This window comes from Chrysemys picta, chromosome 10 (genome assembly GCF_011386835.1).
Source record: "Chrysemys picta bellii isolate R12L10 chromosome 10, ASM1138683v2, whole genome shotgun sequence".
NCBI classification, from domain to species: domain Eukaryota; kingdom Metazoa; phylum Chordata; order Testudines; family Emydidae; genus Chrysemys; species Chrysemys picta.
Window position 1 is genome coordinate 19,556,552 of NC_088800.1, and position 24,598 is coordinate 19,581,149.

The window sequence follows — 24,598 nt, forward strand, 5'->3', positions numbered from 1 at the left end:
TCTTACATTTTTCTGGTTTTTTTTAACACAGATAAACTCTCTTAAAATGGCTAGAGACTTGGATGGTATCTTCACATATCGTTAAATGGAATAATTTCTATTCTGATGAGAACATGAATAGTCTATTGACATGCTTTGTGGCCACCATATATGAAATCTAAAATGATTTTACCTGAGAGTGGTTGAATGTGTTTGTCCAGACCTATTCAGTAGTTCTTCTCATTTATTATTGAAAATATAAGTAATGTAGGCTTCACCTCTGCAGCCAAATTCTTTTTGCCAGCAGACTTTATTTCTTCTTTTTCTTTAGAGTAGAACATCTGGCAGCAAGGAGATAAAAAGAAAACATGATTTTCTTGGGATATGGTATCACAAAGCAGGAGAGCCAGAGTCAACTGTATTGTTTTGGTAAGTTGGGGCAGTGACAGTGATGGAAGGATTACATCTTATATCTCCTAATCTTACATATAAAGTCACTGTTGCTAACAGAAGGGTTCTTCAGCTTTCAACAACAATTTAACAAAACTCTCTCTTGCTTTTGGAAACATTTCAGTATAAATGTTCTTTAAGGGGTTCAGTGGTACTCACTGTAATATGCTGCATGACACTGGTTACTAATTTGATAATCATTTGTACCTTAGTTCCTCAGTAATTCACCTACAAAAAATACATATTTTTTGTTTAATATTTTTATTGGAGCCAATTGACAAGCTGTTGAAAATACATGGGGTCAGAAGAAATAAAACCTTTAAATTCAGCACTTATTGATTTGCCATCTTATATAACTCAGCTAGGATGTCAAAATTATTTTAAAAACGTGATGCCATAATTGTTCACACCTTTTTATATATTGCTTAATAAACCCTCAGAACAGTAATTAAAAATGTCTAATTAAAACGTCAAAGGAAACATATTTTCTTCATTTAAGTTGTCATTTGTTTTTGTTACTAAACTATGCTTAATTTGCCACAAAATAGTGTTATGCTTTTGAGAATCCTACCTATTATATATATCCTGTGTCAGCACAAATATTTAATTCATTTTCTGTGGTGTTAAATATTAGTATCCACACTTACAATAATTTATAAAACAGCTATTTGTATTTTTATCTGTGTTCTTTGTTGTAAAACGCAGTATTTCCCAATCAGGATGGAAACTGTTGTGTAGCAGGTGTGTAAACAGAGATATCTATACGTCTCATGACCTTATCAAGCAGTCTTTTCTGTGTCAGTCTATTTTTGATAAATAGTTGGGGCTAAATTCATCCTTTTGTGCTACCCTACTGACTTCAGTGGAGTTACACCTGGGATTAATTTGTCCTTGTTTATTTCTAAAGTTGAATATTTCACAGTAGAAAAACTTATCTAACTTGAAAAATCTTTAAATGAGTCTTTTGGAGTTTTAAACTTTCAATATCAGTTTTAATAATTTTAATGCTACTGTTCTATATTACTAACTTTATTTTTAAACCAGATCATATTACTGCATGTTCTAGAGTGCAGATTATTTGCAGATATCCAAGGGCCAAATTCCTCTGTTTGGTGAGCAAGCAATACTGTTCAATAAAAGGTTTTTTTGGTTCAGTTTTAAGGATCATAGATTCTGTCCCTAAATATTTTAAATCCTTATCTATATCTGATTCAATATTAGTTTATTAATTATTTGCTTTATGCTTGTATGTCATTTACTGTCATATATAGAGGCATTCTCCAGCCTCATTACTTCCAATGTGCTAAATCAATAAGAATACTTTTGTGAAATGTTCAGAATGATGTCGTATATCAAAAAGCTAGATAGGAAAAATGATGTCATACAAGTTAAAGGAATGAAAAATGAGCACTTGCAGATGAAAAGCTGTGTAAAGTTTTTGCTTTTGTTTTTTAATTGTGAGGACCTGAACTATATATGCTCTTTTTACCCCTTTTCTGTCCCGAGCTGCTAGTCAAAGTTTAGGGCCTTGCAAGGGTTCCAACTAGGAGGAGAAATTGACTATGGAGTCTGTTACCTTTGATGCAATCTTGTTTATTTACAAAGACTGTACAAATTCCTGTTTCCCTGAACACACGACAGGGCCGGCTCCAGGGTTTTTGCCGTCCCAAGCGGCGCAAAAAAAAAAAAAAAAAAAAAAAGCCGCGATCGCGATCTGTGGCAGTAATTCGGCGAGAGGTCCTTCGCTCCGAGTGGGAGTGAGGGCCCGTCCGCCAAATTGCCGCCGAATAGCTGGATGTGCCGCCCATCTCCGGAGTGGCCGCCCCAAGCACCTGCTTGGCAAGCTGGTGCCTGGAGCCGGCCCTGACACACGATGAACCAAACAATAGGAAACAGTGTTCTTGGTCTCAATACCAAAAACTCTTTCAGCCAGCACCCCCCAAGAGCTCTTGCTCTAAGCTTTTTTCAGCATGTGCTACCAGCTGCTTGTTCAGGCTGTGTCAGTCTCTCTTTCTCTCACTTTGCCACAGACACACCCCCTTACCGAAAGGCTATATTTATCCTACAGACTAGGGGTGTGATTCCCAGCTCACCTGGACATACTGGTGCTAGCTCTCATCTGAGCCAGCATGCTAAAAATAGTACTGTAGCCATGGTAGCTTGGGCAGCAGGAGCTAGCGATCCCAAAGAGGCACCCATGGAGTCCAGGCAGGTTTGCATTTGAGGTGATGTTACTGCTCATGCTACTGTGGCTACACCATTTTTGTGTGAATTAGAGCTGGTTGGAACAGGTGGAGCCAGAACTATGGGGGTTGTTAGGCTTCCTGCTCCATGGCAAGGAGATTTCCAGTCCACACAACTCAGGCTGGAACCGGGTCTCTGGGGGCTGGCAGGGACCCTGACAGCTCCTGGAATCCCAGCTGGAGCCCAGGGTGCTATGTTCCCTGCTTGAGTCACGGTTAAGACAAAAAGTTGTCCCAGAGGTCGTGGAAGTCATGGAATCCGTGACTTCCAAAGACCTCCGTGACATCAGCCTGCGGGCTTCTGGGAACTGCGGTGTACCCCTCCACCCGAGGCGGTGGGTGCCCCAGAGCGCTGAGCTACCATGGGTGGTGGGGGGACCCCACAGCTCTGGGCCGCCATGGGTCGCCACTGCCCCAGGCTGCTGTGGGCAGCAAGGGACACCTGTAGCTCACCACTGCCGTGAGCGGTAGGGGGGACCCTGCAGCTCCCTGCTGTCACAGGTAGCAGCATGGACCCCTTCTGCCCCTGGCTGCCATGGGCAGCAGGGGACCTCCATAGCTCCTGGCTGCTGTGGGCGGGATGGGGTATCCTGGAGATCTGGGCTGCTGCGGCAGCTGGGGGCTCCCCACAACTCCTTGTTGCTGCAGGCACTGGGGGGCTCTGAGTTGCTGCAGGTGGGGAAGGGCCCTGCAGCTCCCGGCTGCCATGGGCAGCGAGTCCCTCACAACTTCAATATGTGGGGGCAGGTGGACCCTGGAGCTATGAGCTCTCATGGGTGATGGGGTGCCCCAGAGCTCCCAGCTGGCCATCAGCTGCCCAGCAGCTCCCCATTTTGTCATGGATATTTTTAGTAAAAGTCAGGGACAGGTCATGGGCTTCCATGAATTTTTCTTTATTGCCTGTGGCCTGTCTGTGACTTCTACTAAAAATATCTATGACAAAAGCTTAGACTTAGTCATGGCTCTTGGATCTTCCGGGTCCATGCAATGAAATTTGGGAATCTGGAAGTTCTAGTACCTATGTCTATGGCTCTAGGACAGCCCTAGTCTGTGGACTGCTCCAGGCTCAGGACCCCAAAGCTTCCAGACTCCTGTGCTGTAGTTTGCTCCTGTTCTTTTCCCAAACATTACAGGATGCAGAAGGTGGGCTTTATAATCTAGTTCTGCTATGTTTGGGACCTTCCACAGTTGGCCCATTTGTGTATACTATGCATCCTTACTGAAGATGTTGTTGGCTTAATGACAACTGCTAAAATACAAGCATTTTACATTTATATTTTGAAATAAGAGGAAGTTTCTGTTAAAATGGTGTGGGGAGACAAATAGGTACAATGGCTAAATACTGCAGTTTTTACTCAGTCCTTACACAGCCAGAACTCCCAGTGATATGGTGACACATTTTGGTCCTACTACCTTTTTGATAATTTTCCATGGCTAATACAAGACATTTACATGTGGACATATTTCTGGCAAGTGCTAAATCAAAATGCAGCCAGATAATTCTGAAAGAAAGCAAAACAGTAGCCTAAAGAGGGCTGACTGAGAGGACTTAGCACACCATATTAGAGAAATGCCTCTTACAATTTGAGGAAAGAATCAGTCATTTAGGTAACAATTTTTAATATGACAAAACAGAAGTAATTCATATTTCACATGTGTACAAAAGCAAGGGAGGCAAAATAGGTGTTTTAAAAACAAGTGACTTAGGGATGACTGAAAAGCTTTCCAATCAGTTTTCTTAGTAGAATGATTTGGAAAAGAGGAAGGGGGGTGGGAATGTCTACTTTCCAAGGCAAAAACTGAATGAAGCAAAAGAATATTTTAAGCTAAAATCTGGGGAGTAAAGTATTAAATAAGGACAAGAGAAGATGGAGAAAATTATTTTTGAGGGAGCATACTCTGCATCAGTCCACTTCAGGTGACTTACAGCACCTAGCTTGGAATTAGGGTGACCAGACAGCAAGTGTGAAAAATCGGGACGGAGGGTGGGGGGTAATAGGTGCCTATATAAGAAAAAGCCCAAAATATCAGGACTGTCCCTATACAATCGGGACATCTGCTCACCCTACTTGGAGTTCTGACTTTGCACGAGGTATTAGGATTACAGAAGCTGATAAACTGATAGTAATTTTTGTGTTTTTTAGTTACCTTAATCTGAAAGGTATGTAAAAGGACAATTCTTAAATGTTCATTTAACTGTCAGAAATATCAACAGCACAGTCTTAAATAATTTTAATGAATTAAACTAAAGATGCAAACTAAACTAAGCCAGTTATGAAATAATGGAAATGGTAAAAAAAAAAAGATAAGAATAGTCCTAGAAAGTTTTCTTCCTGTTTAACGTTTAGCGGCTTAGCTTTGGCTTATGGTGCAGCCATGTCAATATATTATAACTTCTGTAATTTATGGTGAAACTAACGTCTCCCGAACCACAACTCTGGCCATATGTGCTCAAGTTTACATGACTGAGGGGAAAAGGGAGGGGAAATAGCAGATGTTCATTAGCCACATGTTTTATGTGACTTATGGAGTGCATGAAGGAAAAGGCATGTGTTATGCCCAAGTTACAACTCTGCACAAGGAGACACCTGTCCCCAAGATGCGGTGAAAAACTATTCTGGTAAAATTTATTGCACCAAAAAGAGAATAATTTAGGTGTACATGTATTCATATCCCATGCTGCATGCCAAATACATCACAAGAGATGAAGTCCCTTTAGAACAGTCAACATGCATCACACTGAGGACTTGCATGAGTGCCTGTAGCATCCTTGCCTTGTCCTCAGAAAAGGAGGTACTTGGCACAGCGAATCTTAAATAATTAGTGGAAGTGTTGTGGCAGTGGTGGGGCTTATTGCAATTTTGACACATTTGCCTCATGCAGTTCTCACATTTGTGCTTACTTCTTCTTTCATATGTGACAGAAGTTAATATCTAGATTGTTTAGCCACTAGGGTGACCAGATGTCCCGTTTTTATAGGGACAATCCTGATATTCAGGGCTTTTTCTTACATAGGCATCTATTACCACCCACCCCCGTCCCGATTTTTCTCACTTGTTATTTGGTTGCCCTATAGCCACCTAACTGCTGCATCATTGAATCTAGCAAGGTGTTGCAGGCCACCCTCCAATCTAGTAATTGTGCAGTCCTCCTTTATGTTTGACTGTCTGAATTGCTGTCCTGCAGTTACACTGTGAAGATTGGGCTAAGCCAAATTTCTGCATTGTGGCAACCACTCTAGCCAGTCAGCAGCCATAGTTGTTGGTAGGTCATAAGTATATAAGTTTCAAATGAGAGGAGCTAGATCAGATCCTTGTGGGAGTCAATTATGGAGAAACCTAAGCTGGCTCACTTTGTCTCCAGCTTATATGATGAAGCTCTGATTCCTCATAATTTTCATGATGAACTGTGCTATGGGCTTACAGGGAATAGTCTGCAACAATTTGGCTTTCACCTCTACATGTCAGACAATATCATATGTGGCTGACAGATTCATCAGAATGGTGCCAGCTTTCTTGCCCTTCTTGAAGGCAGCTCTGATGTCTTGTGCTTGACATATGACTTGACCTTGGGTTCACCATCTTTATCCTAAAGCCAGCCTGAGCAAAAGGGCAGTTATGGTGCGATAACCTTGTTGATGTGCATCAGAATGTCTCTCCATAAGCTTGTACATGACAAAAGGAGAGAGATGGGTTGGTAGCTTTTGGGATCTTTGAGTAGTTTTCTTAGCTTTGGAATGGCTACAACCTTTGCCCTGCACCAGATTTTTGGAATGCAGCTGTCCTGGAGCCATCAGCTGAGGAACTGAAGCAGCCAGCAAACTAGTGCAAACTAAATCTATTTACACTTTCCCAAACTTTTCAAATATGTAAATTGCATTTTCAAATCTTAATATCTCTTATGGTTTTAGAAAACATGGATAACTTTAGATGTAAAAACAATGCTGTTGTGTTTCTTCAGCTGTTTCTTTAGAACCATAACAATATTTCAGAATTGCATCAAGACTGGATTTCCTGGTTAATGCATTCAAGGGCCTTAGGTGTGTGAACATGGTTCTTATTGAAGTCTGTAGGAGCTGAGTACATGCATTAGAAGGCATCCATATTTAAAAGGGTCCTAGATTTCATTCTGTAGGAGAAATATGATCCTACTTGAAAGGAAAACTTTTGGATCTGAAGAAAACTCATTAGACCTGATTCTTCATTCAGTTACACTAGCTTTATGCCAGTATAAATCCATTCAGGTCAATGAAGTTTCTCTGGAATAGAACTGGTGAAATAGTGAAGAAACAGGCCCATTATTTACTGAGAATGGCCATTTCCTTAGTAGGAAGTGAACTGAAGAGGCCTAAAGCGATTATACCTTTATCCAGGGATTTATCACTTTGATGATTAAGTGGCATAAGCAGTGTCATTGTTTTACAGAGCTGTCTGAAAATTTGGAGAAAAATACATAGACCATTGGTAGTCATTTTGACTGTTGGTAATAAATGAAGCCAACAGACAGGGCTGCCCAGAGGATTCAGGGGGCCTGGGGCAAAGCAATTTCGGGGGCCCCTTCCATAAAAAAAACTTGCAATACTATAGAATACTATATTCTCGTGGGGGCCCCTGTGGTGCCCGGGGCCTGGGGCAAATTGCCCCACTTGCCCCCCCCCCGGGCAGCCCTGCCAACAGAGAGCAATAATGAAGCTTAAAAGCAAAAATAAAGGAGTAGCATAAAAGACAAAGATGTATACAAAAACTGGCAACATTCAAATAAGTGTGTTATCAATTTTTAATGTGTGCTGACAAAGAGAAACCAAACAGATGAAAGAAGTGACTATGACTTAAAGGATTGAATAACCTACACCCAAATTAACAATGCCTGGGAGAAGAGTCAAAATAAAATTGGATGGTTATATAATAGTGGATACAGTTCACACAATGCAGAGTTGAACTTAGAACTCAGCTGATGCAGTAGTTAAGAGCTGAGTATTTTGGCTCAGCTAAATCTGAGTGAAATCCGTAAAATAATGGATAGTTCCTATATGTCTTTCCTTCCACCATCTTCTTTTTTATTTTTTTTTTAACCTTCATTATTTCCCATTTCTTTCTCTTTACTTAGCCCTGGTCTACACTGGGGGAGGAGGGATCGATCTAAGTTACGCAACTTCAGCTACGTGAATAACGTAGCTGAAGTCGATGTACTTAGATCGACTTACCGTGGTGTCTTCACTGTGGTGAGTCGACTGCTGCCGCTCCCCCGTCAACTCTGTCTGCACCTCTTGCAGTTCTGGAGTACAGGAGTCGACGGGAGAGCACTCGGGGGTCGTTTTATCGCGTCTAGACTAGACGCGATAAATCGATTCTCCACTGGATTGATCGCTGCCTGCCGATCCGGAGGATAGTGTAGACATAACCTTAGGCTGTCTTTTAAACGCTCCACAGTGATCAGTATTGCTGTATTTCACTCCCTTAAGGCACAGCGGGAATCTGAGGGCCTTGTTTTGAGCTGCTTTCACCTCTGTCAGTTCCCATTTTTTGTTTTGGTTTTTAATTCTCTCCCTCCTTTCTTTGTCCTTCAAAACTTTTAGTGTCTTGCCTTTCCCTTTTTATACTCAGCATTTTTCAGGTGGGGACAAACTTGGTAGAGCTGACTGGAGAATGACAATTCCATTTGGTGGCAAATTTTGAGGTTTTGAAATTTTTTTTCGTTCCAGTGTAGAATGCAAACAGAACCATGCACATGTCTGGCTAGCGCCTGATAAGAGCCTGGAATATGAGAGACCAGACTCAAGTCCCTGCTTTGCCTGATTCAGAGCAGAGATTTTCATCCCACATCACTCCAAATCAGCCAGAACAGAGACTTGACCCAATTATAGAATCTGTCTCTTTCTTCCTCTACCTTTCTTCCTCCACCCCCACCCCGAACCACACCAAAACACATTCGTGCTGAAAGTTTCAAGGAAACCAGCACATCTCCACTAAATTCTTTGGCTTTGATGAAATAGCATATTTTGCCAAAATGATATTTCTGAACAGCTCTAAAACCATGCTCAGACTTGGGCTGTAGAAATTTTAATTTTCTCATCCATGGTTTTGTTTTGGGCCTATTTCTACCTTTTTGAGAATATATTTGTTAAAAGATCAGTAGTCATAGCATAGTCTTACTGTCTCTGCTGTGCTGTGCACTAACAAAGCATGGTACCTCCACTACTACTTAAGAGCTCTTTCTATACTGCTTGCCAGAGGAGCAACGTTAGACGCCGCAAGGAGCATGGGCTATGCTTGGAACGAACTTATTTCTGAATGATCTTCTGAGTAGACTGTAAAATATTTTCTTCTGTCTTAATAAAAATGTAAATATTCTGCATATATTGGGGTTGGGGGAGACATATTTTTAAATTTTGAATTTGATCTGTGGTAAATAGACTTCTTTGCAGATCTGCTGAAATATCTAGAATATTTCGGATGAACAGAGCTATAAATAGGAGTGGCTCTGCAGATGAGGAAATTTTAGTATTATCATAGCAACAGCACATTGACTACACTAGCTGTTGTTCTGTAGTCTTCTGCTACTACTATTTTTTAAAAATAAATCTTCAGCTATATATGGGCCAAATTCTCTCTTTGAATGTTTACATGTTGTTCTTATTGAAGCCAGTGAGTGTCTGCACATTCCAGAGCAGAATCTGGACCAAAATAATTTGTGTGATTTTTCTTCTATTTATATTTACCAAATTATTAATATCTAACTAGTTTTAGAAAAGGCAAAACTATATTAATTCAATAGTAACTAATATGAACAATAAATAACTAAATACCATAAGAATTAATTTGATAATTTTACCTTATCAAACATAAAACATGTAAAATACTATCATTTGGTAAGTGCTCTAAAGATATGTATTTTATTTACTCATGTAGGCTGGCAGTTGGGACCCTGTGAAAAGTAACCTCATGTGATGATGATTTGTAGAAAGAAGAAATTATTAGGTAAGTGATCTGTTTTGTCTGTGTGTGTGTAGGAGATTATGTATGTGTGTAGTTTATAAGGAAAACAAATATCTCCTGTTTAAATTTTTTATGACTTGAATTTTAATTTTGTAGAGCAGAGATGGTAAGCAATTAATCTTAACTCTGAGGTATAATTCCAATGAAAATGGACAGTTGCTTTCAGGACAAGCTGTTTCCTTTTTATAAAGCAATACACTGGCCAAAAGAGAGAATGTAGATCAGTGGTTCTCAAACTGTGGGTCGGGACCCCAAAGTGGGTCAGGACTGCATTTTAATGGGGTCACCTGGACCAGTGTTAGACTTTCTGGGGCCCAGGGCTGAAGCTGAAGCCTGGGGGCTTCAGTCTGGGGTGGCAGGGCTCAGGTTCTGCCTCCCCCGCCCCACACCTGGGGTCATGTAGTAATTTTTGTTGTCAAAAGGGGGTCGCAGCGCAATGAAGTTTAAGAACCGCTGATGTAGATCATATGTTCAGCTATAAAGATCATTGTACCACAGAATCACACTGTTGGTAGCGTGGGCAGTCTTTCCTTTCAATGACATGGAAATCCAGCCTGTTACAGATGACTTTCCCACGTTTCATTTTAATGATCCTTCATACAATGAACATTTTAATCATCTATCTAAAGAGCTCTAAACTGAAGAGTTTCTGTCTTTAAACGAAATATGTTTCAGACTCTTCCATTGATTTCATATTTAATTGAGGATAGAAGTGGAACTTGGAGGTAGCTTTAGAATTTTGTTTTACATATGTGAGTGTTTTATTTTTATTTATTTTTATTAATTAAATCTTCCCTTTTTAAACTTAGTTACAAGCATATTTGATTAAAGATTCTTCATAATTAAAACCCCCAATAAGTCTTATCTTTATGTGAAAATAGATTAGACTGTTCTTTTGCAAATAGAAATATATTTTTACATTCAAAAATGCTTTTCTAAGTGTCAGAGTATAATTCTAGCTATTTCTTTGTGGATTTGCCAATTCTAGGGAACATGAAGTATTTTAAAAAGTGTTCTTTCTGTCTTAGACCCTGACCTTGCATTGGGATCCCCTTGACTTCTTGGGACTCTGAACAGGCAAAGAGATTTACACTAGCATAAGTTGAAAAAAGATAGGGCTTTACAGTGAAATCCTGGCCCTGTGAAAGTCACAATGGGAGTTTTGCCACTGGCTTCCATGGGGCCAGGATTTTACTCCTAGCATTCAGGATAACTGAAATCTCTTTATGATCTTAGAAATGCCTCTATGGTTAAACATACAATTATCTTAATTCGTAAGATCATACCTTTTTAGCTATGGGAAAAAACTCCAACTAAAAATATATATTTTTCTCTTGGCTACATTATGACAATTGTAGGAAACTATAGGGCGAATTCTTCTCCAACCCAGTTTTTCCTTCCAATACTGACTTTAATTTTGTTTTTTGACCCTTATTATTCAGTTCTTTGAGATAGATTTTAGGCTAAAACTTTGGAAAGAGTTCTCCATTTATTTTGTAAGATAGACAGAAGAAAAGGTTACTGTGATTAGACAAGAATTATCTGTAGCTCTTTCAGATGGATATCTACGTTTACATCCAAGAAAATAAGTGCAAGAATGTGACAGTATTATTTTTTTCTAGAAGAAATGAAACTGCTTTGAACTACTAATAACTAATTTACAACTTCTTTATTTTCAAGTTCCTGTGATATTTTATTGACTGCATTAGAGTGTAAAGACCATTCATGCTCATGATGTAAAATACTGTACAGCTGAATATCTGTAACATACTATTATGAATGTATATTTAGTGTAGCAAATACTATCAGTGGGAATCATTGAAATGGTGACAGTAAAAAAATTGTGTGTATAACAAAAACATAATACACAAATTGTGTATATAGGAGCACTTAAGATGTATGTATAACATACCTGAGTAACCATGTGACATGGTAACCCTGGTCCTCGCTTCCATTTTGTTATAATGTTATTTCTTTCGGACTGAGCATTTAGGGGCCTTGCAGGGTTTTTTTCATAGAATAAATGGATCATACAAATTGGGTATATTTTATGGTGCAATCCTGTTTATTTGCAAAGAATATACACAAAATCCTGTTTCCCTGAGCACAGTAGAAACAAACAGCAGGCTGTTTCCGTGTTCCTAATTTCCAAGTCTGCTCCTCCAATCAGTTCTGTATCACCAGAAGCTGTCTCTCTCTTTGTCATGACCAGGATGAGGGCAGTCAGACCGAGTGGTCGGAGCAGGAGTCAGGCACTGGGAGGTCAGAGTATGAGATAGGCCAGAGGGCAAACCAAGGTTCAGGTATCAGGAGGCAGTCAGGTTTAGCTTACCAGGCGAGCAGGGTGAGGCACCAGGTTACAGACAGCAATGGAAGAGCAAAGCCAAGGACAAACCAGGGTCAGAAGGCAGAGTCTAGGGTCTATCGCAAGCAAGATCTGGATTGGAAACAGGCAGGCAGTTTATGTTGTTGCTTTGACAGCTTCCTGTCATGGCTTCCTGATTTAAGTACTGGTACCAGCCAATCAGTAGCAACGATGGTCTGCCACTCAGGTCCTGCTGGGTGGCATTTCCTGCCAAGCCCAGCCTCACAGGGTTCTCCTGTGGGAGCCCACCCTACACTTCCAGTGGAGATATGGTGGCATCAGCAGCACAGAATTCCCATGATCCCAGTTCCATTCCTGCAGGTTCTTACACTCTTTTCCTTCTCAGGTCCATGCTCACAACTGCTTCTCTCTCTGTCTGCTCACTTTTTTGTCTGTCTCACGCACACACATAACTTCCCAAACATTCCCCTAGCCTCCATATTTGTGATCCTGGAACCTCTTGGCCCTGTTGTTAACTTCTAATCAGGTCTTGCTCTATTGTTTCCAGCTATATCACTCATAAAGGGGCTTAAATGCTCCTTCCGTGTGCATAGCACATCCATTGGCTTTAACAAGATCTATGATTGAATATCAAAGAACTGCTTAATGACATCCATTAACACCTTCCAGCATGCAATAACCAACCTCCAGTAGTCCATGCACAACTTTCTCATTGTTACCTGTTGCCCGAAGCCCACAATTGGATGGTAAGTTCTTCAGTGTAGGAGCAGTGTCTATTTTATTGACCATAAAGCACCAAGCAAGTTTTGGGTACTGTATGGATAATAAATTTAATAATTAATAATTCCAGTAATTTTTACTATGCTTTATGTTAGTAAGTTTTTCTATTACAAGATTAGCTCACATTTTACCAAATCAGTTGCTCCTTGAAATTATTGCAATCTGAGTGAAAGCTGTGGGCTTGATGGTGGGAGATGCTGAAGCACCCTCAAGTCTCAAACTCAGTTAAAAGCACTTAGCTCCATCCAGGAGTTGCCTCTGCTCCTAGAACTCAGGCCCAAAGTGAATATCAGTAATTTGGTGTAGTAGTCCTGTACTCAATTGTAGATCTCTTAGAATTCTGCTAGTTAAACTGGTACAATCTGAAGCTTAATGAAAATATATGGTGTGGCTTTTCTGTGTACCTGTTCTATCCTCAGGCCTTGTACATATTATAGTGATAGTGGAAATTATGCGCATCTCTCAGGAAGCAATTAGTTTCAAAGCAGCTGAGACTCTTTAGGAAGTTTCATGAAACTAGCATGTTGAGACAGGAGGAAATTGAGCTGAGTCCTTTCTCTGGGCTAAGAACAGGAATTTTTCTGCCTCTACAGTGGTGGGTGGTCTCCTTAGTCATGCAGACTTGAGGGTTTCTGTAGCTGTTGTTTGAACTCTGAAATATTAGAATAGCTCTGTGATGGGTTGGATCACAGAAACACCCTTTGAGACTTCCACCTGATCCGCTGAGACTACTTCTGAGCCTGTTTTCCCTGGCAGCTTGGGACTTCAGTGCCCTGCCTGGTTTGAGCCAGACACACTAGCCTGCTACAAATACAGACCCAGGCCTGAACAACGTCCCCCAAAAGCTGCAGGCTTAACTGAAAACCGCTTAAGAAGTGCTCCTTCTCCAGCACTCCTATACCCAGCTCCCAATGGGGTCCCAAAACCCCAAACAAATCCGTTTTACCCTCTATAAAGCTTACACAGGATAAACTCATAAATTGTTGGCCCTCTATAACACTGATAGAGAGAGATGCACAGCTGTTTGCCCCCCCAGGTATTAATACAAACTCTGGGTTAATTAATAAGTAAAAAGTGATTTTGTTAAATACAAAAAGTAGGATTTAACTCGTTCCAAGTAATAACAGACAGAACAAAGTGAATTACTAAGCAAAATAAAATAAAACACGCAAGTCTAGGCCTAATACAGTAAGAAAGGGATTACAGATAAAATCTCACCCTCAGAGATGTTTCAATAAGCTTCTATCACAGACTGGACACCTTCCTAGTCTGGGCACAATCCTTTTCCCTGGTACAGCCCTTGTTCCAGCTCAGGTGGTAGCTAGGGGATTTCTCATGACTGCAACTCCCTTTGTTCTGTTCCACCCCCTTATATATCTTTTGCACAAGGTGGGAATCCTTTGTCCCTCTCTGGGTTCTCACCCTTCCTTCTAAATGGAAAAGCACCAGGTTAGAGATGGATTCCAGTTCAGGTGACGTGATCACATGTCACTGTAAGACTCCAAGCCCTCATTCTTCCCAGCCTGACTCACAGGAAGGCCTGCAAGCAAACAGTGCCATCCACAGTCAATTTCCTGGTTGATGGGAGCCATCAAGATTTCAAACCACCATTAATGGCCCACACTTTGCATAACTACAATAGGACCTCAGAGTTATATTTCATATTTCTAGCTTCAGATACAAGAGTGATACATTTATACAAATAGGATGACCACACTCAGTAGATTATAAGCTTTGTAATGATACCTTACAAGAGACCTTTTGCATTAATCCTATTCCAGTTACATTATATTCACATTCATTAGCATATTTTCATAAAATCATAGAGAGTGCAACGTCACAAGCTCTTATTTGAGTTTGTGCACATCTTATGTGCTGGCTAAAGAGGAATTTCTGGGACTGTCTTTGGAGTTTGTCAGTACTGCTTCTTGATTGGTTAGAGCAATAATTTGTTGAATGATCTAATAACCTTCCCGCCCATTTCTCCTGGGGTTGAATATGCTGCCTTTGCAGCATTCCTGATGATTCTCCAAGCCAAAAGAACTCCTGCATGGCAGTTATAACAAGAACATATACAGGCGTGATCACTAGCAGCCAGCCTGGATTTACTAAGAACAAATCATGCCAAACCAGTTTGATTTACTTCTTTGGCAGGGTAACTGGTTTGGTGGATAGGGGAAATGCAGTGGACATAATATACTAGGACTTTAGCAAGGCTTTTGACACAGTCCCACATGACATTCTGATAAATAAGCTGGAGAAATGTGGGCTCGGTGGAACTACCATTAAGTGGATACATAATTGGCTAAACAACAGCAAAAAATGAGTAACTATTAATAGAATGATGTCAGATTGGAAGGAAGTCTCAAGCGGAGTTCCACAGGGGTCTGTTCTGCATCCAGTATTTAACATCTTTATTAATGACTTAGATGTAGGAATAGAGAGCATACTGATGACATTTGTAGATGACACAAAGCTGGGGGGAGTTGCAAACACTTTGGAGGATACAGCTAAAATTCAAAGGGAGCTTGATAAAGTGGAGAACTGGGGCTATAGACAACAAAATAAAACTCAACAAAGACGAATATAAGGTGCTATATTTAGGGAAGAAAAAACAAATGCACAAATACAGAATGGGGGATAACTGGCTAGGCAGCAGCACTTCTGAGAAGGATCTGGGACTTGTAGTGGATCACAACCTCAATGTGAATCAACAATGCGATGCTGGTGCAAAAAAAGCAAATGCAATTTTGGGTTGTATTAACAGAGTGTAGCATACATGTCATGGGAGGTAATAGTACCGCTCTGTTTGGCGCTGGTTAGGCCTCAGCTGGAGTACTATGTACTATGTACTTTTGGTCACCAATGTATAGAAAGAATGTAGAGAAACTGGAAAGGATCCAGAGGTGAGTGACAAAGATGATCAAAGGGATGGAATGCAAACTATATGAGCAAAGGCTGAAGTAACTGGGTATGTTCAGTTTGGAAAAGAGGACATTAAGGGGGGGGTATGATAGCGGTCTTCAAATACTTGAAAGGCTGCCATAAAGGAAATGGGGAAAAGTTGTTCTATCTTGCCACAGAAGGCAGGAAAAGAGGCAATGGGTTCAAACTACAGCATAGCAGATTTAGATTAAATCTCAGGAAAAAATTCCTAACTGTAAGAATAGTAGGACAATGCAACAGACTGCCTAGGGAGGTTGTGGAAGCTGCCTTGATTTGTTATTCAAAGTTCCCACGAATGCTATCCCTCAGTTATCCTGCTTTTTGTTTTTTTCATTTCTATTTTCAACCTGTACCATTCTGGCTTATATTAATTTACAAACTGTCAATTTTTGCTGCTCTTGGGCTGAGTCACCCCTTCCGTTTCTCACACCTAGAGTGTGACTGCTGAGCATATCAGTGCCGGACTGCAGGGGAAGTGGGACTATGGTTTCAACAATAGCTATTTCTGGAGATTTTGCAATGCTAAAAGTTTACTGGAGAAGGACGTAGACTCCTAAGCACATTGACCTGCAAACATTGGCTGCCAAGCACATGGTATCATCTAAGTGCTGTAACGGTGATGAAGGAGATGGGCATCAAGGTATTTCAATGGGTGACTATCATGTAAGCTCATTTATGATAGTTGGGAATTGTTCTTTGCTGATGTTGCGGGGACAGCTGTAAGGGTGTATCAGCCTGATAAAAATGATCTTTACAGGTTTCTATGTATGACAACTATGGTGACTCAGTTAGCGGAACGTGAGTTCAGACTTATCTGGTTTGTACTGCTCCAGATTCCATTTCCTTAAGTTTCTGTTTGTGCTTTCTAGCACTGATATACATCTGTGAGAAGTGAGGAACAGAAAATGAAACTTAGTTTAGCTTTCTCACTTCTACCCTGGAGCCAGATGCCACCTATACATAAAAGCTGGATCGCTGTAACTAGTTTTTAATAGAAAATAAACAATTCAGTGTAACTTTTGCTTTTCCTGCTTCTTTAGTGTATTGCCCAGGAATCACAGTGCAACGCACTTTGCGGTGTGGAATTAATTAATTCACAAAAGGTCAAAAGCATGAATATTGACTGCTGCTAAAGTTACTGATCTGGCTTATGTGAGCTTTTTGTAAACTTTGTAAAAATGGGTATTGTGATGCTTCCTAGATACGCACTTTTTAGGACTGGCACATCTCTTGCTAGCCAAATGTTAGAGGGGGTCTCAAGTAATGAGTTCACTTTGGGATTTTAGTTTGGTCCATTACAAAGACAAAAGACCATTTGAAAAATTTAGCAATAGGTTTGAATTTAATTTACTTCCAAATTTTGAGATATTTAGATTTAGGATTTTGGTTGAGCCAATCTCTATTAAATACTTATTTATACAAAAATAGAGTGCTGTAGTCTTGTCCAATAGAATTCCTCCACTTTTTAAAAGATTTGTTCTGGTGACCTTACACATCAATATTTACTAAAAAACTGTGCTAAATTAGGTTTTTCTAAAAAAAAATATCTTTTGATGCAATTTCAAAAATATATACTGCTGGCTGGAAGATTATCTACCAAACAAATTATTAAAGGGAAGATTCAAAAATTCTGCTTTAACTGCTTGCCTGCTGTTTAATTGACTTCTTTAGGAATGTGATGCAAAACAGCCACATAGTGTTGCACCACATATATGGTACAACCTTTTTTCAACTGCTGGCATTTCAGAGAACACTGCTGTGCATCGTTGTTGGGGTGGAGCCTGTAACAAAGGGATTATGTAGTTGGAAACAAGTCCTATGCCAGTCATGCCTATAGCAAAACTGCCTGTATTTCACAAAGGTGAGTGGAAATGATTTCAGTTTGGGAAGCAATTTTTGGATTCTTTTGAATGAAAGGCATCATAGAGATGTAAATCATGATCATTACCATATAGGTAGAGGATAGTAATGTTAATGTCCATTCAAGATTTTTGAAACGAGAGCACTTGGATCAGATATGGATCTGTATTTTGACTCCCTCCCCCCCCAAAAATTAGTGATCAGTTGCAAAATTTAATAGAAATTTATGGGTGTTTAATCAGACATTTTGGTTCTGACTCTTCTCTGCTTGGATTTTTGGCCTGACTTGCACTTCATAATCTGATAACTATTGTTTATGGTACTAATCCTCTTCTGTGGTTATAGAGCCTTGAGTGTGTGCATGGCTACACCCCTTGTACGCATTCAGTGTCTAAAAACTTTGAAATGGTCCATGCCAGTTGTGTACAGAATACAGTGCATTGTTTAAAATAAAAGAACCTTGCTTAAATCTTCAGTCTCTCATCACCATGAACATCTACCTGTTGTGTTTGGCTTTCTCATTGTGTTGTTTTGCTAGCTGTCTGGCTGTCTACTGTGTTCTTCTTCTATATTCCTGTGCTACTGCTTCTCATTAATGGCAAACTAGAATCCTTCTGTGTTATGGGGCAGCTATGGTATCATCCATCCTGAATGTTCAAAAAGATGACATTGAGTGTAAATCATAGCATTTTTAAAATTAAATTTAAATTAAAAAAAAACAGCTGGGTTCTCTTCATTTCCTTCTGGTTCTTGTGCATCCAGAGGTGCCAGAAATGTAGCTTTAAAAAAAAAAAAAAAAAAAAAAAAAAGAATGCTGATGTTTTCACATAATCGCATGACTCCAGATCTAGGGCTTTAAGAAAAGAATATGCAAGAATCGTGATAAAATTGTGAAAATTGGCCACTACATCTGGTATTTAAAACTTTGTGGTTCTGGAGCAAAATTTTAAATTGTTTTGTCAATTAAAAATATAATACATAATTTTATACCTCATGGCATTTTACACAATAAATAATTAATATCAATTTGAATGTCATTTATTTTCGTTCCTTACTGATCTTTGTTACTTTAACATGCAGATAGAGTCATCAGAATAATTAATTTTCCTTCATTTTGTGCTTTTAAAAACTTGCATTTCTAAAGCAGTGGTAAAGGCATGAAAGCCTGGTAAAACAAGTGATATGCAATACACATAGGCACAGGCTGAACTTTTCAAACTTTTAGGCACCTAAACCCATAGCTAGGTTGTGTTTCTTTCTCCTTATGCCTCCCCCCCCCCCCCGTGTGTGTGTCCTGATTTGTTAGAAGTTCTGAGCATCTATATCAGGGGTCGGCAATTTTTCAGAAGTGCTGTGCCGAGTCTTCATTTATTCATTCTAATTTAAGGTTTCGTGTGCCAGTAATACATTTTAATGTTTTTAGAAGGTCTCTTTCTATAAGTCTATAATATATAACTAAACTATTGTTGTATGTAAAGTAAATAAGATTTTAAAAATGTTTAAGAAGCTTCATTTAAAATTAAATTAAAATGCAGAGCCCCCCCAGACCAGTGGCCAGGACCTGGGCAGTGTGAGTACCTCTGAAAATCAGCTCACGTGCCACCTTTGGCACATGTGCCATAGGTTGCCTATCCCTGACCTATATCTTCCACAGAAGTTAACAGCGTCTCAAAGTCAGTTCCCTTTTAATTTAGAAGCCTAACTTGAGGAGAACAGGTTTGAAAAATTTGGCCTTAGTTCTTGGAAATTGTGAGTTTCCTAGTTTTCATTAGAAAGTGTTAAACCACAATGAAAGATTGCATGGATGAGGGTTTAGAATTTGAACCTAGATCCAGATTTGCAACTTTCTCCTATCCTTACAATGAGCCAAATCAAATCAACCGCCCCTAAACTTTGGATCTAATTTTTTCCTAACATCCCAAATATCTAAGTTCGACTTTGTGTGTACAAAAGCATGTGAAGTGTCTTGGTATTGCCTGTAGGCAAGTTGGTAAAGGGGCTGCTGTAGCTTCCTTGTAACCTCTGCTTAATGTACACTTAGGCTCAAATCCTAAGGCGAGATTCCAGAGTGGATTTGATTTAAATCACTAGTCAGGAAGACTTGATTTAATCATGGATTTCTACATAAAAGTGCATTCTTGTTGGTTGTTATAACCTTAATAAAATATTCTTTACAACTCAGAGATATAGGTTTCATTTTTAGAAGGTACACACTATACATTTTTTAAGTGATTTATTTTGAAAACTTTTCAGATTAGTTTTATAGCTATATCAGAAAATGAATGATTGTTGGTTATTTCATTTACCAAAGGTAATTGAAGCAGATATTTATGAAGTCACTGGGAGGTGAACTATCTCCAATTCAACAGGTTAATCATTAATATTTGGAGGATTTTCTTGCCATGCTGTATTAGGAGGAGAACATCACCAGAGAGACATTTAAATTGTTTTATTTAACTAAAACAACAACATTATGTATTTTGGATTTTTTTCTTCAACAGCAAACATATAATATGTTAACAAAACAAGCATATGAATTTTTGAATTTAGTTCAAGTTTTTTAAAATCAGGTTTGTTTTTGTTAAAATTGTTTTTAACTAAAATAGTTAAATGAAATATTAAAAAAAAACCCAACAAAAATTAAATCAACTATGTCAGCCAGATCAACATGAGAAACTTAAAATATTGGCTTCTGGAGCTAACTCAGTTGTCTTCACCTTCATTTTCTTGTTTGTTCATAATCTGGAAAAGAAAAACAAGCATTCCTGCTTTTTCAGATCCCAAACGATTTCTCAATTTGGAATTAATTAGTCCAAAGAAAGAAAATATTCTTTCTACACTGGCAGAAGAAGCTACTGCTGTTAAAAGTGAGATTATCACTTCAACAGTCTCTGAATCCAAGTGCTTAAGTGATTTCCACCAGTTCCCTGGTGTAATTTTCTTTAAAATATCATCAGCAAACATACATTTCTTGAATGGTTCACCCTTAGCTCTGAAGTTTATTATAGTTGGCATTATGGAGGGATGATTGCTGGATGTCCATGTCATAGCCAGCTCCTTTTCTTCAGCAGTTAAGGTTTGACCCTGGTACCGAGTATTGAGAATATTTGCAAGAAAATGTGCTGGAGATCTCAGCAATAAAACAGCTATTTCCCTGCATTTTGTTCAAGGCTACAGAAATAGGCTTCAGGGTACTCAGCATGTGTTCAACATTTCTCTTAAGCCCAATGTTAAGAACTTTGGCTGTGACAGTGCCGTCTATTTTTTCACAATTTTGTTCACAAACTGTCACCAGTTCTTGATATAGTGCTCAAAATAGTCCACTACTGAGTTTCATTGCACATCTTGTGGGAGATTTAGCTTGGTTCCTCCCACTTTTTTCAGAGCAGCTGCTGCAAAGTGGTTGTTACAGAAGTAATGTTGCAATTTCAACAACATTCGCCTTTATTTCTGGAACACTGAAGTCTTTGGCTAGGAGGTGCATCAAATGAGCACTGCAACTGTATATTATTAGCTTGGGACTCTCTTCTAAATAATTTGTTCTCATCTTGGATACATTTGCAGCATTGTCTGTGATCAAGCTGCGTACTAGACATTTGATTTCCCCCCCCCCCCACACACAGTTTATTATAACTTTTACTGCTACTTCTTGTAAGTATTCTGCTGTGCATTTTCTGATGTATCAATTGTTTCTGTAAGGAAGACATTCCCTTCTTCTGTTGTCACACAAGCACATACAACAGGATCATTGTGGATATTGCTCCACCCATAAAGTCTCAGGTTAACAATTTCACCCTTTAAACCTTTTGCACACTGCTCAATTTCTCTTTCATACACTTTATCCAGAAATTTGCCTGTGACATCTGTTCTGTTGGGTGGACTGTATTCTGGTCTTAATGACTGAGCCATGTTAATGAAGTGTGGGTTCTAAATCGTACAGAAAGGAGAGTTTGTGGCATAAACAAACCAGACAATTTTTTAATCAATTACCTCTTTTTTTCTTCTGCTGGTTCTTATCACAAACTTATCTATGGTTGTTACTGGATGATGGAGATTTTTTTTTTCTTTTTGCTACAAGTGATATACTGTGGCTATGTGATATACATGATGTGACTGAAACACTATCACTGGCATATAATTCTGAAACTATAGAAAATGATGGTGATCTTGAAGGTGGATAGTTTTCAGAATCCTGTATGTGGAGGATGGATTCTCCTAAACAAAATAAGGCTATGGCTACACTTGCAGATGTAGAGCGCTGTGAGTTAAACCAGCCTTCGGAGACCACAGCAGGGAAAGCGCTGCCGTGTGGTTACACTGTCAGCTGCAAGCGCAGTGGCATGGCCACATTAGCAGCTCTTGCAACACCACAGAGAGCAATGCATTGTGGTAGCTATCCCAGTGTGCAAGTGGCTGCAGTATGCTTTTCAAATGAGGGGGTGGAATGTGACAGGGAGTGTGTTGTGTGTATGGAGGGGGGAAGAGAGTGGGTTTTGGGGAGCAGAGTATGTGTCAGCATGCTGTCTTGTAAGTTCAGACAGCAGCAGGAGGAAACCCCCATATCAACCCCCCCCCTCCCCACACACACAAGCACATATGCCTGCCTCTGCAGCAGAAGAATTCCACAGTAATGGTTTGCTTTGTGTCCCGGAGCAGATAAGCATGCCGGCTGTCAGAAACGGAGCTTTGAAAGGAGATATCCGCATGCCTGCAGCCGAGTTCAAAACAATGACCAGAGTGGCCACTTGACTTCAAGGGATTGAGACATTTCTGAAGGCCAGTCACAGTGCAGTAATGCAAAACGTCATCCACACTGGCATCCAGGCGTTTCAGCCAGGGCGCAGCAAGCTCTATGCTTCTCATGGAGGTGGATTACCAGGGGCCCTCAAGCCATGGAGTCCAGGTGCATGCCAGTGTGGACACCTCAGGAGTTAGAGCGTATTAAATCAGCCCCAGGTGCCCTAACTTGCAAGTATAGCTAAGCCCTGAGTCAATGCAGTTATTTAATTACTATTACCATACTGCTCATTTAGTATTACTCACTGCAGTCACTGACATGCAGTACTACTTTAAAGGTGAAATTGTAAAAGGAAGATCTGCCTATTTCAGCTATTTACTTTTTATCACAACTGCATCTAAAACGATAGTACCATAGAGTACAACTATATTTTTTGCTCAAACATGAGAATTCAAGAATAGTCCAGAAGGAAGACAGGCAGTCCTTGAGAAAGAAGTATGAAATAAAAAACGTTTACCAACCTGAAGATCCTGCATGTTCAGACATGTTCCTTTCATCATCTTCAAAGCAGCTTCCTCCCGAGAAGGAACACTTCTCATGATGTTGTTTCATTTGGGCAAAAAGGCCTTAAATTTCTGTGTTGCACGGTTTGCATTTTGCACACATGCCTGTCTTACCCACAGGTAAAGAAACTTCATTAAAATATTCCAAAACTGGGTTTCTTTTACAGCCTGCTGCCATTATAGGTTTTCCCTTCTAGTGAGAGAATGGTATGGTAGATCTCAAATCAATGAAGGCCACACTCAGAAAGACCTCAAGACTTCTGGAATATGCTGCTCAAACAGTTTCACTTTTGTTTCTACTCCCTGTCCCTCCCTCTTCACATTTATCTCCAGACTTCTTCTCCTTGTCCAGATCTATTCCACCCCCAACAATCTTCTATTCCAGTGTTTCCCAAACTTGGGACGCTGCTTGTAGCCCCTGGTGGGCTGGGCCGGTTTGTTTACCTGCCCCATCCACAGGTTTGGCCGATTATGGCTCCCACTGGCCGTGGTTCGCTGCTCCAGGCTAATGGGAGCTGCTGGAAGCGGTGTGGGCCGAGGGACATACTGGCCGCCGCTTCCAGCAGCCCCCATTGGCCTGGAGCAGCGAACCGCGGCCAGTGGGAGCTGTAATCGGCCTAACGTGCGGACTGGGCAGGTAAACAAACCGGCCTGGCCCGCCAGGGGCTTTCCCTACTCAAGCAGTATCCCAAGTTTGGGAAACACTGTTCTATTCATTGAACTTTTTGAAACTTTGCACTTTTAGAGAGAGGTAAGGGATTGATTCTGTGTACACAAATTTGTAGAGGGACAATAGGGTTGAGATCTGTTATTTCTCACCTGTATATATTATTTATTTAAAAACATTTTTGCTATTAACAAGCATGTTATCTCTGGAGGCACAAATCCACATTTTGAGAACTGCAAAACTAAGCATCTCTGATAGTATCTTTTAGACTGAGCACTGAATCCCATTGGGTAGATGGAAAGATTAGCCTAAATACTCTATACAGTAGCCCCTGGAACCCCATAATCTATGAATTATTGGAACTCATTTACAAAACTTTTCTTAAACATTACATGAATATATTGTCTCATACTACAGAATTAGAATTTATAATCCCTATTTCATGATGAGATATCTTTGAGCTATAATGTATCTTAATTAAAACGTAGGTTTTTTCCTCAAAAAGCATTTTATCAAAAAAATCCAATTTAAATTTAAAAAAATCTGTTTTTATTTATTTATTTATTTATTTATTTATTTATTTAAAATCCTAGAATTTCTGAGGGTGGATAAAAATCAAACATTGCTTTCCAGCATCTGCGAAAGTCAATCTCTTACCCTTTTAATGAAAAGCCAGTAAACAGTTGGGCATCACTTAAACAGGCAAATGTTGAAAACAGTTTTGCTAAATTCATTGCTAATGTATTGCACCAAAGTTTTCAGTGATGGCTTTCAAAACCTTGAAATGCCAACGTCTTGTTTGTTTTGTGGAGAGACTGGTGCACTTTTTTTAAAGATAGCTTGGACACAGGAATGATTACTTGTTTGTTGTCGTTTGGATATGCAGTAGTATCTGTTTTCAACACTGAAAGCCCCCTGGGATGTTGTGTTGAATAACTAGCTCACTCAAGATACATGTTTTGGATGAATCACAGAAATACAAATATCTTTGAAAGTATGACTATATCTAAGGAAATGTCTGGAAAATGTCTCCAGATGTTGCTGTCCTGAA

The 24,598-nt window shown here is 39.7% G+C and overlaps 1 protein-coding gene across 1 annotated transcript in view; it reads left to right on the forward strand.

Annotated features, from left to right (window-relative positions):
* The first annotated feature begins 314 nt into the window (after positions 1 to 314).
* Positions 315 to 24,598, forward strand: part of ATP8B4 (ATPase phospholipid transporting 8B4 (putative)) — a 186,316-nt gene continuing 162,032 nt past the window's right edge. Inside the window, exons 1-2 of the mRNA XM_065558148.1 lie at positions 315 to 408; positions 9,581 to 9,649. Of these exons, the coding sequence (XP_065414220.1) occupies positions 9,619 to 9,649 (31 nt within the window). The 5' untranslated portion in view covers positions 315 to 408; positions 9,581 to 9,618. The remainder of the gene's footprint in view (positions 409 to 9,580; positions 9,650 to 24,598) is intronic.